At 40.1% G+C, this 18,756-nt stretch overlaps 1 protein-coding gene across 1 annotated transcript in view; it reads left to right on the top strand.

Annotated features, from left to right (window-relative positions):
• DPH1 (diphthamide biosynthesis 1) overlaps positions 1–18,756 on the top strand; it is a 230,786-nt gene that overhangs the window by 178,777 nt on the left and 33,253 nt on the right. The window contains exon 7 of the mRNA XM_018557659.1: positions 16,334–16,402. Within this exon, the coding sequence (XP_018413161.1) occupies positions 16,334–16,402 (69 nt within the window). The remainder of the gene's footprint in view (positions 1–16,333; positions 16,403–18,756) is intronic.

Here is an 18,756-nt window from a genome sequence, read left to right as displayed (position 1 = left end):
GACTGGCACCCAATTAATTGTCTCTCTGATCATTGGTAATCTATAGGAACCATATTATGTCTGTGCCCATCCCCAACATCAATGTATATGACATTCAGAGGAGGAGAGCACACAGCACTCCTAATTTTTGTATTCCATGCAAATGTGTATAACTATTATGATCCAGGAACCCAGCAAGCAGTATTTTTTTTTGTCTGTATTCTCAGGAAGTATTATTTCTATGAAATTACATTGAGGTTATGCTAAGTTACTAATTTAAATGTAAATAGTGCTTAGCAGGGTTCTTACCATTAAAAACTAGGACACCATTCTTTACATTGGTCCCATTGAAGGACAAAAATTTCCTTTATTAAAGCAAATTATGTCAGCTTCTCTCATCCATAGCACAATCAAAAAACTTTTTTTAGGCACTGATGTAATTTGGCTGTAATTTTATATGACTAAATATGATGACGACTGTGCTGCCAGGCTAATAGATCTAACTGTATATGTCAGGGCTAATTTCAGCTATGTACCACCTTAGCCATAGTTATTTGACCATACAAGATTTGCGTTGGTTCCTGTGACTTATCACGCTCAGCATTTCTAAATTAACACAAAAAAAAGGTTTGGCTACCCAAACTCCATCATAATCTCACCTGACCATGTGCAATTTGATGAGCACCGTCCCCTTCAGAAATAAAATCAGAATAAGCTTCCTGAAATTAGTAATGTCAGTACCTTGTATAAAATAAATAAGTGCACTGTACCTGTATGCAAATAAGCTACTTGTTAAATGATTATGTGTTAAAGATATTAGTGAATAGGTACAATTTAACACAACTTTTTTTTTTATTTACACACCTACGTTTACAGCATTTAGGCTAAATGGAAATGTACCTGTCACCATTTTCCTTTCTCTGGATGTCCTTTGAAAGCTATATATGGATCAACAATGTATATGGTGTACTTTGTTGTTGTTTTTTGTCTGACACAGCCTGTACACACATGACATTATATGATAAAAACCCTCAGGAAACCTCCATATGTTAATGCTTCTTAGTCTAGGTCACAATTGCTGTACATAGAGAAGCAAAGAGCATGTATGTGTAAAGGGATGCAAGACATGGATATCTTCTTTCTAATAGCACTCGAAAAAAACATTTTCTCTGTCTCTGCTCCCCTTAGCATTACTACATTTTTGTGTATGCTTTTAGACACTTCATTGTTGGTATGTACTGTATTGAAACAAAGATTAGGGCTGCTAGCACTGAATTAATTAAGTGTAGTTAAAGGAGAAACTCAGACATATATATAATAACATATCCTATAGTCTATTAATCTATTATTAAAGGAGTTCTAAAGTCCTAGCATATTATATCCTAGTATAACATCAGCATTTAAATAGCAATACATAAAATAGTTTTATTTTTTTTAAATCGCTTTTATGTAGTTAGTGCTGCCTTCCGTCTGCCCATCACTTTCAACAACTTCCTGTGCCATCATGCATTGCTTCCAGCAAGCAATGATAATGTTACATTGTATCACAAGGAAGTGTATATTTACAGGGCTAAGTTAAATTGTGTCTTCAAAAACTAAGTTTACAGACTTTTAGTTCGATATGGTTATTAGGAGTGACATAGAACATATGGAAATACATATTTATTTTTCGTATTTTTCGGTTTTGACAATAGATAACTACTTCATTTAACTACTTTAAGTATTGCTGGCTGCCCTGTTAGCTAAATTCTTAGGAGGGGGTAAAATACTGAATAGTACTGAAAATAAGCTAGTGAAAATGTGTGTACAGGTAATGCTTGACACTTTCTCTTAGTCCAGTGCAGTTTTGTAAGCACACTGTGTACATTACCGATTTCCTTCTTCAGCTACTTTAACACAAACTGAAATTGCTACATCATTTAAATTACCTTGATCACATTTAGATACAGCCTTCCCTGTGCATGGAATGATAATAATCCTACATTATCAGATCTGTTCTCCATGTCCCTGTTGGCTAAAGTGTTTGTGATCTCTAATGAACTTCTTTTATTTGTGTGTGTGTATATATATATATATATATTATTTCTCTCTCTCTCTCTATCTACAAGTGTATGTCTGTCTACCTATCTATCTATCAATCACACGCATCAGAAATCTAGCTTGTAACTCACTGTGCCCATTGAAATCAATAGCAGTGTTATCAGCCATACCCAGCTCATTTCTATGTTCTATGTTAAGAGTGGAAGGTATTCAGCAGCCCAAAAAACATATGCTGTCCTGGGTTGACAAGATTGTTCCATAGATACAGTACAGTAAGTGTTGTCACCCTAGGTCAGGAAGTGTGTTATTGGCAATTTGGCAGGATCACCAGGCGAAAACAAAGTAAAAACCCTGAGAAAAAAACGAATGCAGGCACCACATCTAGGGACTGAAAAGCTGCTATATACACCATTTTTGTTCTTGGGTTTCAATACATTTTAACTAAAGATAAACCAGTTTGTGCCTTTTATAGGGTGCTCAACTAAAATGCATTGATCAATGGATGGTCATATTGAATAGTGTTGCCAGTTGTATATCATTAGCCCAGAAGAAGTGAAAAACATCACCTGTGGAGCCATTGCACGAGTTAGAGTAGTTTAAATGGAAGCCAGTAAATGATAGTGAGGTGGAAGGTAATAGATCAGATGCTGGAAGTTGTATCTGGTTATGCAAAACTAGATTATGCAGATGTTTGCTTTTCTCAAGACGTATATTGAATGTCTCTACTTTATTATTTGTGAAATCTATGCACCTCTATCTTGCAGTTTCTAATTTTTAAATTTGAAAGCTTCCTCTTCACTTTAACGCATTGGTGTTTGTCTTTTTTGTATATACCAGAATGGACTTAATGCATTTAGGAAAGCATGAATCTCCTCATCTAATTCTCTGCCAACACTTGGCACTGCTGTCTGACTAATGAATCCTGCTCACTATGTACAACTGCTGAATATATATTAACCACACATGTATTTTTAATGCAGAGATCTTATGTAAAGTATTTGTGTATTAATGTTGCAGCTAATAAATGGCATTGGTTTATTTTTTTAATAGAAGTAAAGTCTTGTGATTTGTTAGTTTATCCTGCCCATTAAAGGATTCCCCCACCCAGCAACGCTTTTCCCTTTCCTTCAACTAAGTGGTCTCTTAAAAGAGCTGTTCATAAGACCTGACAGTTTTTCTTGCTTTAGTTCACAGTTTCTTCTCTGTTGCTGCCTTATCTACGTGCCATCTGAAACCATTGAGATTTGTAAGATACTTCTGTCAGTAGCATGATGGATACATTGTCAGAGGAATGATGTGCACCCAATTCAGGAGACAACTTAGCTCAAAAAGCTTGATAGAAGCAAAACACAGAACTCCACATAATGTCCAGTTGTGGAAATTATCTCCATTAACAAATTGGACCCAATTCCAAATTCTTGAGTAAGTTGAGTCTTCTTCCCTGAAAAGAATGTAACCAGACTCTTATAGCACACCACATAATTGATGTGGCGCACACACAGAGCCTAATTTTTAAACAGCTAAAAACAAAGTCTATGTTGCCCTTATCCACCATCAATTCCATTCTAAATAGAGTAGTTTGACTTTGGTTGGTGGCTGTGGGCAACACAGTCATTATTTAGTGCACAACAATTAATAAAGCCGAATCATGAAGGAATGTGGTTTTCCTTTTTTTTTTTTACTAGCGACCGTCAGAGATTCAATGTGTTGTGCATGAAATTACATTCTCAAAGGTTGAAATATAAACCGCATGAGCAGTCAGATGTTCTTTTTGTGTTTGTTGAAGAGTATACATTTCATATGTGCTTATGCTTGTTTACATATTGCTTCATGTTCTGATAATCTAATGTGGATTACTTATTTATGTGTTTGAATGTGTGTTTTATAGCTACAGTACAGTATATATTATGCAATATTCTTATATTTATTCATAGATTGACTTTCTCACACACAATGTAGCCAGCAGTGGGATTAGCTAACTTGGTGTTTCAGTTATGATACTGGGACATCACCTGGATAACCTTGGCCAGTTGGCAGTAATGGAGGACTGGAGTTAAAGGGAAGCTGTTATGGTCTTGGTTTGCACACATTTTTTTTTTAACAGTCAATATATGGTAAAGATTCATAGAGCACTGTATTGCTCTAAAAAGAGAGCACAGCATAATATACCTGTCTTCTGGCTTACTCTGTCTGATTGAAAACCTTGTGCTCCTTTTGGGTGCAGTTCTGACTCAGTGTCCTGTTTCCAGGCAGCGCCTTCTCTATACTTCTCCCTGCAATTGGTCCAGCTGCTGTCAGCGCCAGATTTAAACCTCACAGGCCCTGTGTTTTGCTCACTAGCTGCCATTGTCTGTTTTTGATCTGCCTGGTTTTTTACCACGTTTCTGTCTGCTTGGACTGACTTTTTGCCTACTTACCGACATGTCTTTACTGCTCCCTGCACCAATGCCTTAATGTTTACTGACCACCTCTCTGTCTGCTGGCTGTGGACAGACCACTTTGCTGTTTACTGTCCATGAGTCTGTCTGCTGCCTGGAATGACCTCACTGCTAGTTCCTCTGCCCATGCTCCAGCTAAGGCACTAGACCTGCCACCCTCTGCAGTCATCTGCACCTCCCTTACCACAGGTGCTCTTTGTTCTACCCTTGCTCAGACTCTGCTAGATGGCTAGAGTATAGCAGAGTAAGTCCTGGGGCCAACCATGTACTGGCAGGTCTGCTTGCCTTAAGGGAATGAGAGCTGCTGTAGATGAAGCTATGCTAGTCAGCTATACACTCTGCCCACTTGGCATGAGTTTAGCCATCAGAGTGGATTGGTGCTTGCACAAATGAAAGACTTCAGTGATTCCTCCAACATTGCCTCCTCTGAGAAGCCCATGCAACTAGAAGCCATGCATCTCTCCTGGGAGGAAATGCAATGAAGGTGTACCCTGGGCTTTTGTCTTTATTCTGGAACCAAAGGCCATCATGTCTCTTATAGTCCTAAGGTGCTGGAAAATGCCAGGGTCTAGCGGGATGCAAGGTGGACCCTCTTGTTCAACTATTTACTTGCCCCAGCAGCAGTAAACTCTTCCTGCCTGATGAAGTCTCTTTCCTGTACCAGTCCCAGAACCCTTGGCCTTCTTGGATTCTGGCTCCACAGGTAACTTTATCGATTAGTATTTAACCAAATGCCTTGATATTCCTCTTTTCCTTCTTGAACATGATTTCTTGCTCTTTGCCATCGCTGACCAGCCTTTACCTCTCAGGGGGGTCTGGTATGTAACCCCCAAGTTAGGCCTTACTGTAGAACCTTAACTCATGAACACCTAGCCTTTTGGTTAATTTCATAGCTGTCCTACTCCATCATCCTTGGATTTCCTTGGTTATGGGAGCATAACGCCTGGAAAATTTACCAAAAGTGTTATTCATCCCTCCTCTTCTCCTGAAGTAGCAGAATTGTTTTTCGTTGAGAAGAAGGATGGGCTATTGCAAAAGGAAGTATTGTTTTGCAATGGCCCATTTTTTCAGATGTTTTATCTCCGATAAACAGATGGAATGCTCTTCTTTTCAACCTTAAATTTGTATATAATAATCAGACTCCTTCATCTTCCAGTTGCTCTCCCTTTTTCCGTGTCTACTGTGAAAACCCCAGAGCATGCTTCTTCTCCAGCCTTCATCCACTATTCTGCAGACTGAATCAACATACCGAATTTAGCTCAGATTTGGGCCAGGTTACCTGACTTTTCTGCCAGCTTCAAAGTAGGTCAAAACATCTGGATTTCCACCAAGAGCATTCTCTAAAGGTGCCTTCCCAAAATCTAACTCCTAGGTTCATTGATAATTTCAGAATCATCCACAGGATTAACTCAGTCTCCTTTTGTCTCCAGTTTCCTCCTAATTCGTGGATACCCAATTGGTAAACTCATCGACTGAAAAATCAGAATCACTTTACTGACTGTGTCCACTGGAAAGGGTATGAACCTGAAGAGCGTTCCTGGGTTCCAGCCACCCATGTATACGCTGATACCTTAGTCAAAAAGTTTGATTGCTTTCGCCCAGCTAAACCACCTAAGGCTCCAGTGGTCCTTCAAGGGGTGGGGGGTGGTACTGTAAAGATGCGCATATTCCAGCCAGTGTTCCAGAGGTCCTCTTCTGCCATGGCCATGTCTTGGGCTCCTGCCTCCTGGTTTCATTGGCTGTCATTGCCCACGGCTGTGACTCAAAGCATCCTGTTGCCAGGCAATACCTCCTGTATACTCCTAACTACAATGCCTCCTGATCCCACGGCTCTCGGTGCCAGACTTAAACCTCACAGGCTCTGCACTTGGTGCATATGATAGGTTTTTCCACTTGCCTTACTAGCTGCCGTTGTCTATATCTGATCTGCCTGTGTACTAACCTTTGGCGGTTTTTAACCACGTCTCTACCTGCAGCCTGTACCGGCCTCTTGCCTTGAAGAGTGAAAGATTGAATTTGATTGGTTGCCTTGTGAAGCACAGGCTGTCCAAGGTCATCCTTTTTCCTAAGAAGAACAAAATTTGCTTGATATGCAAAAACCTACATTTCTAACACTTTACCCTTTCCAAAGCTACCATTGTAAATCCTACAGATATTTAATTTTCTTTTATGCTTTAGGCTTTGTCCTTCTAACTGGGTGTGTTGAATAATACTCCAGCAATCTATTGTTTGCTGTAAAAGAAAGTGCATTACCTTTCATTGAGACTAATTGAAAATGATGGCAAGATGAAAATTGTGATGCTTCCATTCCATGTAGACATCTCTCCCCAGATTAAATTAACTGTGCCATTTTTCATCTGTATAAAACCGATGATTACACCGTACCGTAACCTAGGATGCAGTTGACAGTTTTGCGTGTGCCATGCCATGAATGTGCATGCTTGCGTGTTACAGTAAGTGTAACATGGCCAAGACAACTGACAGGTGAAGACCTGGGGGATATGCATATACTTTATTTAGAGGGATAAAATGTTTTTCAATTAGATCCAGAGCGTCGGTAAAACAAAGAAGCTACCGTTGTAAGATTTGCATTGTGAATATAAGCATGTGCATAATTTATGCATGAACTGCTCGACTAGTGCGGCGCTTTCTGAGTGTAAGTGCATTGCTACTGTACTGTTGACATTTAAAAATAGCACTGTTAAGTAGCTCTTGGCTATGAATGAGGCTGTGAATGTGAAAATGTTGCTAAGCTAAGACACAGTTTTCTTTGGCCTGATTTTGCAGCTGACAGCGTCTCCATTCCACTATGCTTCTCTCTGCTGTGCTGCTGTATGTTTCTCATATCACGCATTTGCCTGCTTCCCGCAGATTCCCTCTCATGGGATGTGTTGCTCTCTGTTTCCTATCATTATTTATTGGAGCACTCACTGGTTTTCTGCCTCTCTTTCCCCTTCAGCAGATATTTATTTATTTTGTTTGTAATTCAGAGAATTCACACCACATTAAGCATTTTCATTACCTAAAATAATTAGGTGATGGGAGAGGAGCGCGCTCTAATTTGCTGTCCTTAAATAAAATTAATGCTCCTGTGATGCTGGCTTTGGACATTTTTCTTCCCCAATTACATTCTGGCCTCCCATCTATTATCTGTCCTGATATACGACTCAATTACTGGCGGCAAACTGCGGGCAGAGACAGTTACGGTGTAACACTAGAGGAAGATGCAGGGTGATGGACAGAGAATTGAGATGAGGACAGAGGGGAAGAGGACAAGAGGTGTCAGCTAGCGGAGATGCTTAAACATACAGATTATTTGCATTCTTCAAGGCCTAATGTGTATTGTTATGTTTAGTGCAATGGTTTATCTGCTAACCAATATTAAACCAGTTGACATGGTTCTGCACTTTCGATATGTTTATATGTGTTAAGATTATTTACGATTGCTCTAGTTTTGGAGCTCGATGATTCTGTGAAGTGCAAACTTTGGTTAACCATCATATATTGCCTCATCTTGTACATTATCAGATAGCTCAAGATCTTGTGTTAAATATAGTGTATGTCCCATCCTAAAGGAGTATGAAGTTTGGCAGTCTAAGAGATATTCAGTAGCGCAATTTAATGGGGCAAAGCAATCAGTTGCCACATATACAATTTTCAAATAATTCCTGAATAGAGGCAGCGGAGCACTCCTACAGATGTGGCGGTGCATGGAACAGTCCATTCTTCTAGCTTCATAGGAGTTTTTGTAAGTTTAGAAGGTATAACCCACCCCTTTCTTCTGATTACTTCATCATTGATTGCTTCATCAGGGTGAGGTCTAGGAAAAGGAAGAACTGTTCCACAGATGCACTGCAATGGATGAACATGTGGCTGGGCTGTTGACAATTAAGTATTTACATGTTTTTAACAAATAGTAAATGAGCATTAAACAAGAGAGGGAACATGGTGAGCTGAGCTGCTGAGAGAATGGCTTAAGGGACTTCAGTGCTTCTGCTGTGACCTTTGAAGATTAATTGCTCCATAGTAGCTATAAAGGATAGCGAAGGCTTGTTTTAAAGCTCACTTACTGCTCGTTAGGCATTTGTAAAAACTTGAGTGTGCATAGCCTTGGCCACAGCTTAACTTTATGCTTACCTATGCCATCCCTGCAGGAGTCTGTAACCCTAGAACATCAGCACAGAGCAGTGTGCAACCAATTTTTCATTTAAGTTTTATATACAAACATCCAGTTAGGCAGACGTTTCATTATGTTGTATATATTTGTCTGAATTGCATAGGTAGAGGTAAGCCAGTTTTTCTCCTACCCTCTTAAAGGTGATATTTCAGTTTAGGCAGTGTTGGTTTGAATAACTGATCCGCTTCTGAGTGGGGGTCCTGCTGGTGAAATCTCTTGGTTAAAGAAGAACTCCAGGAAAACATTTGCAATGGTAAGTGCTCGTGTGTGTCTAGGTGCTAAAATAACAAAGTTAGTGAACCTATTAAGTTACGATTGTTTTGTTAGATGAGGCTCTAGTTTCAGACAGCCGCAGGACAAGTGCAGATGTAAACAGTTGCGAACTTTCGCAAAACACGTACAATCAGCAAAATAGCGCTCTGGTCAAAACAAGCGCACATGTTAAAAGGAGCATCTAAACAGATTTGCACAAAAAATGATCTATCAGGCTAAAACTGTCGCAATTGCTTTCATAAATCCCCCCCATTGTGTACAGAACATGAGGATTTATGGTTCCTCACACCTCATTCACACTGAGCTACAAGCCATTTCAGCTGATCAACTTTGAGCGACATTGAGCTACAGTGCACATTTTGTCGCGCTTCGTTTGGCAGTCTATCAAAGTCTATTGGAGCCAAATCGCTCAAAATCCACCGAAAAATAGCTCATGTTCGAGCAACAAGCTTCAGCTACAAGCAACAGGTGACATTGAGCTGCAAGATGTGAACATCTCCATTGAAATGCATTGGGAGTGCTACATTGAACTTCATATTTGAGCGATTTGTGAGCAGAAATCGCACTACAAAACGCTCAGTGTGAATGGGGTCTTAGACTGCTGCAGAGGCGAGGGAGAGATGCTGGAAAGACTAATCTAAGAAAAAGCTCGGAGCTTCGGGTGATTATAACTTTTTTTTTGTTCAAACCAAACCTAGACACAAACGAGCATGTAACCCTTGCAGTGTGGAGGTAGCCCCACTGCAAAGGTTAATTTAACAACCTTTCGGAGTTCTTCTTTAAACAGTTGCAATAAATACTACTTCTGTTTAGCCACATGCACATGGGTGTAATATAATACTGATGTCTATGCAGGATCTTGCTTGCAGAAAGATCCTGTGTAGAAAAAAAACGCATGTAACTGTAAAGTGCCTCCATATACATTTGTTTAGATGCAAGAATAGCCCATAATACATTCACATCCTTAAAATTCTTATTCCAGTTCATAGTTCAGTTTTCAGTCCCAGCCTGTACATTGGTTTACATGCGTACACACATAAATTATGCAGAAATACTGACAGCAGAAGCAGAATTTTCTACTTTGATTTTACACAGCTAAATGCAGCACAAGATTACTGAGTACAACACAGATGTTGGGTTTAGATCTGTAAAAAAAAGTACGGAGCTGAACGCATCGTTTTTTACACCCATGTACATGAGCTCTTTGTGTGAAATCAAGCTAAACGACCTTCTGCTGCAGGGTTGTATTTAGTATTACTGTCAATGGGGATTGATAAGTTACACGTAAGCCTCTACACTTGAGGAGTGCAAAGCAGCTCAGTGCATGTTTAGAACTCGTCTCTTGTTTTTTGGAGGGAGATGCACACTGTTTCCGTTTTAGCCTCTTCTTTAAACTCCAGGCTCATTTTGACAGCCCATGTTCGCAGTGTGCTGGGCTGATAATTAGTATCATGACTGGACAGCTCCTCACTGGGTTACACTTCAAATGAACCTTAAACTTGCAGGTTTCTAATGAGTTATTCTATGTTCCGTTCCTTGCCAGCTCAGTGTTCAGCATCATAGCAGTAAATGGTCCAGGTGGAATTACTTACTCTACTGTTCACAGGTTTCTACTCACAATTCATTATTTACCGCCGTGATACTGACTCAGACATGGCACAGATATTTTGTTGGGATGTAGCTTGGTGGGCCAGAACACTACCTAATGGGATTGATTTGGGTGCCATCATTTGTCCTTGCATCCCTGCTGTTTTGGTTTAAAGTATGGAAAAACTAATAGTCAAATGAGAAGATTTATATTTAAGCTCTATATATAATGTATTGATCCATACTTTGAAGGTGATAAATGACTAACAGGGCTTTACTTGTATTAGTTATACAATCTCGGTCTTTAACCTCCCTGATGATTTATCCGTTTGGAAAACACATTACCGCATAAGGTAAAAAAAAGTTACTTTAAGTATGGAAATAATTTATGTTGGGTTGCTTTTCTTCAAATTGGAAAACTAAAATAGCAAAAAAAATTATTGTGAATAAATTGAAGAATATGCCTGACAATAGGAAAAGCATTATATGGGTGTGTGTTGAGTTCAGTTCCCTCGTAGCTCCAGTCATACTATCGCAATGGAAATCTATGTGTTAGTGCACCTCAATGCTTTCAATAAATGCAGGCGCAGTGACATTACACAATGAGGGGAAAATTACTGGAAATGATCTGAGCATTTTTTTTTTTCTATCATTCTACGTTTGCATGAGAAGGGAGCCACAGCCTGTAATTTGCACAGGCCCATTATTTTTAAAAGGTCACTTGGGCCACAGCAGGCTTTCCTTTTTACCACTGGCTTTTATTTAAATTTTAAACATACAAAAATCAAATTTCTTTTTTTCTTGTTTGTATAATATTCCAATTACTAGCTGTGCACCCTGATAGATATGTGGTCATCAGAAATGCCAAGTGGTCTGGATGGAGGCGGTACACAACTGGAGTCCAACACTTTACATTGAGAACTGCAGTGTAACTTGAAGGAAGCCCCCATACATTTTTACTATATTGGAGTCAAAGTGACTGGAAAGGCAATAGATCATGTTCATGTGTGTTCTGTTTAGTACGACCTATGCCCTCCAATGCAGATACCTCACCCCTTTTCATTGAACCCTAAGGGCAGCAATTGCTGAATTCTAACTGGCATTCTACCAAATGGAAAGAAACGGAAACTATGTGCAAAACTGTTCTAAAATGGACTGTTCTTACAGCTCAAGAAGGATAACACAGAGCAACTTAACATTTTGATAGTGTTGCATTGTCTCCTTATCCCCTGCTTTATTTATTTTCCTTCTTACCTCATCTTCCCTCTTACTCAATACTTGTATATGTAACATAAATAAGCTTTTCAAGCCTCTGGCCCACTGTGTGAAAGTGTTTGTCAGCGTGACATGCTGTGCATGATTGGAGAATCCATAGTAGATAATTGGCAGCCACCGCAATGGGTTTATTGGCTTAGACCATGCTGTAGATCAGTAGCCAACTATAGAGACCAAGTCAATAAATCCAATGACTGCAGTAAACCTGTTTTTATTGTTAAACTGAGCTGTCTGTCAGTGTCACATACACTGACGTACAAAACTCTTAAAACTGATATGTAGCATTGGAAATCAGTGGCTTCACATGGTCCTGTCATGCACCCCTGTTTTTCTGGAGGGAAAAAATATATTGTCTATCTATAGATGAGCAAATAATGAAACATTTGCTCCACCAGCAGCTCAGTTGATCCACCACCATGATCCTATTTTTTGGTATTGAATCTTCCTTTTTTTATTAAGCTTTATTTAGGGTATTAACTTCACTAACTATATAACTTGCAGTATCAATAGCAAGATGGCAACAAGCAAATAAAAGTGCCTTCTTTGTTGATACCAGTTTGTATTCCCAGCCTTGGTCCAATGCTTGAAGAGGGAGGTGTTGAGATAAATAGTACAGACCAACTCAACAACCAGCAGCCTGGTCCTCCTTGAAGAAGTACTAGGATTGTTTTTGCACTTCTGGTGTCCCCAAAATGGGGTGCATGAATCCCAGAAGCAGTGGCATTGTCTGCATCCTAAATAATCCATAAGATTCCATGAATCTAATATGTCCAGTGCACCTGCCCTGCCAAGTATTAATATTAAGAGATAAAATGATCCGTGCCTGTTGTACCAGGTGGACACTGACAAAAGCAAAAATCCTTTTACCGTTTTATTGGTCGTCATTCAGCAGTTTTTAGTGAATAGCTTTGTTAATCTGCAGTAAGTATGATTTATGGAATATAAATAAGATTCACCTTATGATCGTGTTTGGCAAATATGTGGCCAGCATTATACTGTACTGGTTTGTGAAAGTTGGGTTACCTGGCCCTTGTATTCATTGCTGCCACAACAGCTTGTGATGGGGAATGCTTGTAGCAGGCTAGACTGCTTATAAAAGCAGAGCCAGTCCAAGAATCTCAAAAGCTTATCAATATTGAGAGGCGCTGTACAGAGTGGCCCCTAAGTACTACGTGTACAGTGTAGAGGCGTGTAACAGGGACACTGGAGTCTACATATCGGGCAGCCAAGGTGACTGCTGTTACAGAGCTAATTATTAGAAGGGAGAAATAGTTTTAGTGAAGAGGCTACAGGAATACCTCATTATTTCTGACATTGTCTATCCGAGGATGCTTAAGGGAAGGATGATCAGCATCTGATCCTTAATCCTGTATTATACCCGTCTACCTCAATTCAACACTTATTAGTGTGCCGTGATCTTCTCCGCACACAGAAGAAAGAGAGAGAGATTAACAGCAGCAGTTCTCTTTTGAGATGCCTGAATGCAGCTCACCATAAAAAAATGAACAGGAGACAAAAAAATAAGTGTGTGTTAGCCATAACCAGTAGCCAGGTGATAGATTTATTTTTATAACCTGTAAACCGACAAATAAAAATGTTAATAGTTGTTATGAGTAATGTTTTCAGTGCCTACAATGCCACAGGACTTCTCGCTGCATTTTACAGATGAGTCAAATTGCTCCTTGGTAATGACAGTAAATTTGTGTTTTTAAAGAAGTTGTGTAGGCAAAATATAGAAATCTCTCAAGTGGTTTATAATAGTTGCATTGGAACCACATTTGTAGGTGCAACAAGAAAGGATTTTTTTTTTTTGTGTTTCCACTATAGTGATTTCCCCTCACTTCCTATTCCTGAGACACACCAGGAAATGAGAAGAATTCTAAAAGTGAGGGGAAATTCCATGGTTGACTGTTCGATCTCTGGATCGGCTATTTCCTTGTACTTTTTGTTTCTAATGGTACTGAAAAAGATGACATTTTCGCTCAGTTCTGTTCCAATCACTATGACAGAAATTGAATCTTCCCAAAGTGGGCACCTGACCGAGTTTTTATCCCTTTCACTCGCTACCCAAAACTAGAAAAAAAACAGTTTTGTCTACAGTTTCACTTTATAATTATAGTTACAGATGTGTGTTTTACCCATTAGTGTCTATAGTTCACAAAGCTCTCTACACCTTCCGATCACCGTGCTTACTTTATCCTTCCTTGGGAAATGCTATATTGTAATAATCACTTGGGAGGGTGCTGCAGAGCAGTGCAATATTCTGGAGAAAGCAATGACTTAAACAGACCTCAGCAGAAAGTTAATGTAGGATCAGTTTGCATGCAACCTGTTTATTGTGGGTTTACCTCTCTGAAAACACACTTAAGCAATCTGCAGCATACACTTGGTAGAACTTTATTTCATTTAGAGTTTCTATATAATCATCATTTATGTACAAAAAGCATTGTTAGATGAAATTGTCACCTAAAATTGTTTATTTAGCCCCCTCTAAATTAGTAAGCACTGGATCACAATACTTGTGAAGGATTATCTGACATCTGGGAACCTTCTATAGAAATTAACCTCTGAGATATAGGTCTTTATATGCTCATAGAGCATCTGGTGTAAACTGATCAAGGTATTTGTAGCTCATTTTGTAAATTGCTTATCAAGCATACTTTCAGGTTTTGTTTTAAGTAGCCCAGTGTTGGTTACAAAAAAATGCAGGGAGACGCAGCAGTACTCACTTTTTCTCTGGCACTGAACCCCACAGACTCTCCCCTTCACTAATTATTCCAATCCCATACCTAGCATTATTTCATTCACTTCCTGGAGTGTCATGAGCCTGCCGCTAGGGGGGCGTCACAATGATTCCCTACACTCATAATGGTTTTGTGATGAAGAGAGCTGTGTAGATGTCATGAATTCAATGGTGATTGCTACATTATTTAGCACCACCTAGTTTCATTCAACCCACTTCCTATGCATTTAGTCCATGATTCCACACCGGACTTGCAGGAAAATGCTGTAAAGAGCCACCACCCTTTTAAGAACCCCCTTTAGGATACACTTGCATTTAGGATCCATCTACTGCTGGAGAAAGATTAGGGTGAAGAGGAGCTGTGGCATTACCAATCTGCACCAAAGACACCTGAAAAAAAGTGTAAATATTGTATATTGATTGATGTTCCCTGGGGGTGCGTCAAGGGTAGTAGGTGGGGAACCGAATCTGGAGTGCGACGTTAAATGGTTAACATTTGCTTCCCTGACCTTCAGGAGCTATTTTAAGCCACAACTTTTCCCACCTTATTGAATCCAAATGCCTTGTGCCAAAATAATGAAATTTCTCCAAAATGTCTTAATTGTTTTCAAAAACTGTAAAAGGCACATACCAAAGGGTACTAACCTTTTGCGGCATACTATTTTGCTGAAATTTGCTTTAATACAGGGCTGGAGCCAGGTAACCAATGCGCCTTAATAATTACAGCCGGCATCTAACTTTTGAGGTTTTCTCTTTCTTTTCAATGGATTTGGCTCCTAAAAAAATCCTGCTGGCTTCTGAATACCTTACCCAACCATTCAGTGTCCGTTGCCCCTCTCCCACTTGCCCAACAAATAAAATTCAAAATATTAACAATAGCATACTTTATCCTATTATATCTGTATGGCATTTTTTTTTTCACTTTATTATACATTTATAAAAAAAAAAAAAATTTAAACAATAGCATGCAAAGCCATCGGCAACTCTTCCTCAAGCTACAACACCAACCTCATCTCAAAATATCACCCAAACCACCCTCTCCACTCCTCCCAACACCTCCTGCTTTTTCGCAACCCCCTGCTTTTACCTCCTCCCATGAGCGCCTTCTCCTACTCTTTCCTCCTTTAGGCCTGGTTCACACCTGAGCGTTTTACCGCGCGTTCCTACGCGCAACAGGTGAAACCCCATGTTTGTCTATGGGCATGGTTCTCACCTGCGCGTTTTACCGCTCGTACGATTGCTCGGTAAAACGCCATATGCCCAAAGAAGTACATGAGCTTCTTTGGGGCGTATTAACGACCGTATCCCGCTGTATCCATCAGGATACAGCCAGATACCCCCTCGGAAACTCGCGTTTGACGCACATTTATTTTACCGCAAATAGCGGTAAACGCGCGGCAAACGCGAGTTTCCAATAAGCTAAGGTGTGAACCCAGTCTAAGGCGATCCTCGAAAACTCATCTCTTCAGGGAATCCTATCCCACCTCCACACAATAACTTCCATCAGCTCATCCCTCACAATTGATACCCTTTTTATCGCTTGCCCCTCCTGCTAGATTGTAAGCTCTCATTAGCAGGACCCTCCTAACCCTTCTGTATTGAGTTTGTTTTGTCTCCCTTCATTTTTTTAAGTGTTGTGCAAGTCGCTGGCGGTATATAAATCCTGTATGATACTAATAATAATTTGTCCACCCCTGCTTTAATAAATACAGTTATTGATGTTGCCATACCTTCTGGAGACAGATTTTGTAGCTGTGAAACAGATTCTAATTGTGATACTGATGAAAAATAACCACATTTACTCTCTTGTCCTACTTGCAGGTATTTGGGTGATGGCCGGTTTCACCTGGAGTCTGTTATGATTGCCAACCCAGACATAAAAGCCTTCAGGTAATTCATGGTGTGCTGTTAAAAAGTGTTTTATAGGTTGAGTAAAGGACTCCCACTATAGGACATATTTCAGTTTAGGATGCTAGCTTGATCCAGAAATGTTTTTATTTTTGCCAAGGAGAAAATTGTGTTGGATTTTCCATGATTATAGTGTAGTTTGCCCAAAAATGTTGGGGGTCAGAAAGAAGCACCTAACTGTACAGAACATTTTTGGTGGCATCATGCATGCAGATCCAGACTATCTGTAAGCAGCTGTAATGCTTGGAATTATGAGGTAACCCATAGCAGCCACAGACTAGCCGTTGTTCCATAATTATACCAATAGTGTTTAATATATTATTTTTTCTGTGAATGAATGCCCATCACAGGGCTCTGCACAGCTTTCAGAAACAATTATAATCTTATTATACCACTGGAAAGCGTTCCTTTTATTCCATGTTTCAGGATATAAATTTTTCTTTTATTCTGTTTTTTTATTTGTACTTGTTCTTATTTCTGGAAGAAAGGGGATTTTGTTTTATATATGTAACATTTGTATCTGCATTGCAAAATATTCATGCTGAGCCGGACTTGTTTCATTATTCTCAGGGTTTAAAGCATTAGGTAGCAGCCTTGCTGCATATGATGCATTTATGAATATGGTGCAGCAAACATGAATAAATGTTTATCGTAAGCTGATGATCAAATTTGATTCCAAGCTTCAAGGCATAGAATGAGCAAAGTTTACTAAAAGGTGTATACTATGTGTAGAGAGCTCAGTGGGGTTTGTTAAATATAAATTTATTCTACACACTCTGCCTTTCATGTTATATCATTGCTCTTAAAGCAGACCTCCTTCCATTTTTTGACAGTTCTCAATTTGAAATCGCATTTACTGCTTTTAAAGTATATTTACTGTGAATAATCAAATGTTCACAGCCTGGCCACATTCCTATTTTAAAATAAATGCATTATCAATGTTTTTAAAGCTAAAATTCAGGTAAACAACTAAATGTACAAATGAAATACATATATGGGAGGCTGTTTTACCTGCAAAAGGATTTTTATTTTTGTCTGCCCGGTCTTGAGATTTGCACAGCTCTGCCACACAGCACAGCTCTGTCTAGGTGAGCAGTAGACCTGATTATTAGTTATGTAACATTAACAGACAGGGCCAACATTAGAAATCATGGGACCCCATAACAGTCTACCTAGGGGGGATTCTCCTGTGTTACCCCATCAGTGCTGCTTGTGATCCAAGGTGAGGCTAGAAGAAGGTGCTGTGTCACAGTGTGCCAGTCTGCAGGCTGACCTCTCCCTATAATGGTATGCTGATAGAAATGATGGGCAAGGCGGTGTGCCCTGCTTACCATATTTTTTAGCTTTCTCCCCAGTCTGCCTCTCTCCTACATACTGCAGCTCCATCCCAGTCACAGAGCTGTACATCCAATGCTCCCTGCCTTGCACAGCAACATGTGGACATGTCCCGGCCATGATGTCAGCTGTCAGTGAAGCAGAATTTCAGTGTTTGCTTCACATGATGACCATCTGCCTAATGTTGAGTAGGTCCCCCTTGTTGCTGCCAAAACAGCCCCGACCCATTGAGGCATGTACTCCACTAGACCTCTGAAGGTATTCTGTGGTATCTGGCACCAAGCCGTCAGTAGCAGATCCTTTAGGTCCTGTAAGTTGTGAGGTGGGGCCTCCATGGATTGGACTTGTTTTTTACAGCACATGCCACAGATGATCGATTGGATTGAGATCTGGAGAATTTGGGAGCCAAGTCAACATCTGAAATTCGTTGTGTTCCTCAAACCATTCTTGAACCATTTTTGCAGTGTGGCAGGGCGTATTATCCTGCTGAAAGAGGACACTACCATCATGGAATACCGTTTCCATGAACAGGGTGTACGTGGTCAGCAACAGTGTTTAGGTAGGTGGTACATGTCATAGTAACATCTACATGAATGTCAGGACCCAAGGTTTGCCAGCAGAACATTGCCCAAAGCATCACACAGCCCTGCGTCTGCCTTCTTCTCATAGTGCATCCTGATGCCATCTCTTCCCCAGGAGGACCTTTCACCTTCAGTTCCCTCATCTGCTTTTATCAATTATCAAGAAGGCAGTGGGCGAGTGCAATAGTGCAATTTAACCTCTTGCCTTCCGCCCGTTGTAAAAAAACGGACGGACGGCACTGCAGCATTGGCGGGTTGCCGTCTCCAGACGGCATTTTTTTTCTGCTCGCGCGCGCCCCCTAGCGGGCACGCACGGGCAGAAAAGACCCGACCATTGCACACACCCGTTACCGGGTGTTTCACATATAGGCGATCAGCGGCTCCATAGCCCGCCGATCGTCTATATGTGCTTGTTCGTGT

This window comes from Nanorana parkeri, unplaced genomic scaffold (assembly GCF_000935625.1).
Source record: "Nanorana parkeri isolate BGI_ZX_2015 unplaced genomic scaffold, ASM93562v1 scaffold294, whole genome shotgun sequence".
Classification (NCBI taxonomy): domain Eukaryota; kingdom Metazoa; phylum Chordata; class Amphibia; order Anura; family Dicroglossidae; genus Nanorana; species Nanorana parkeri.
This window is presented reverse-complemented; position numbering and strand designations above follow the sequence as displayed.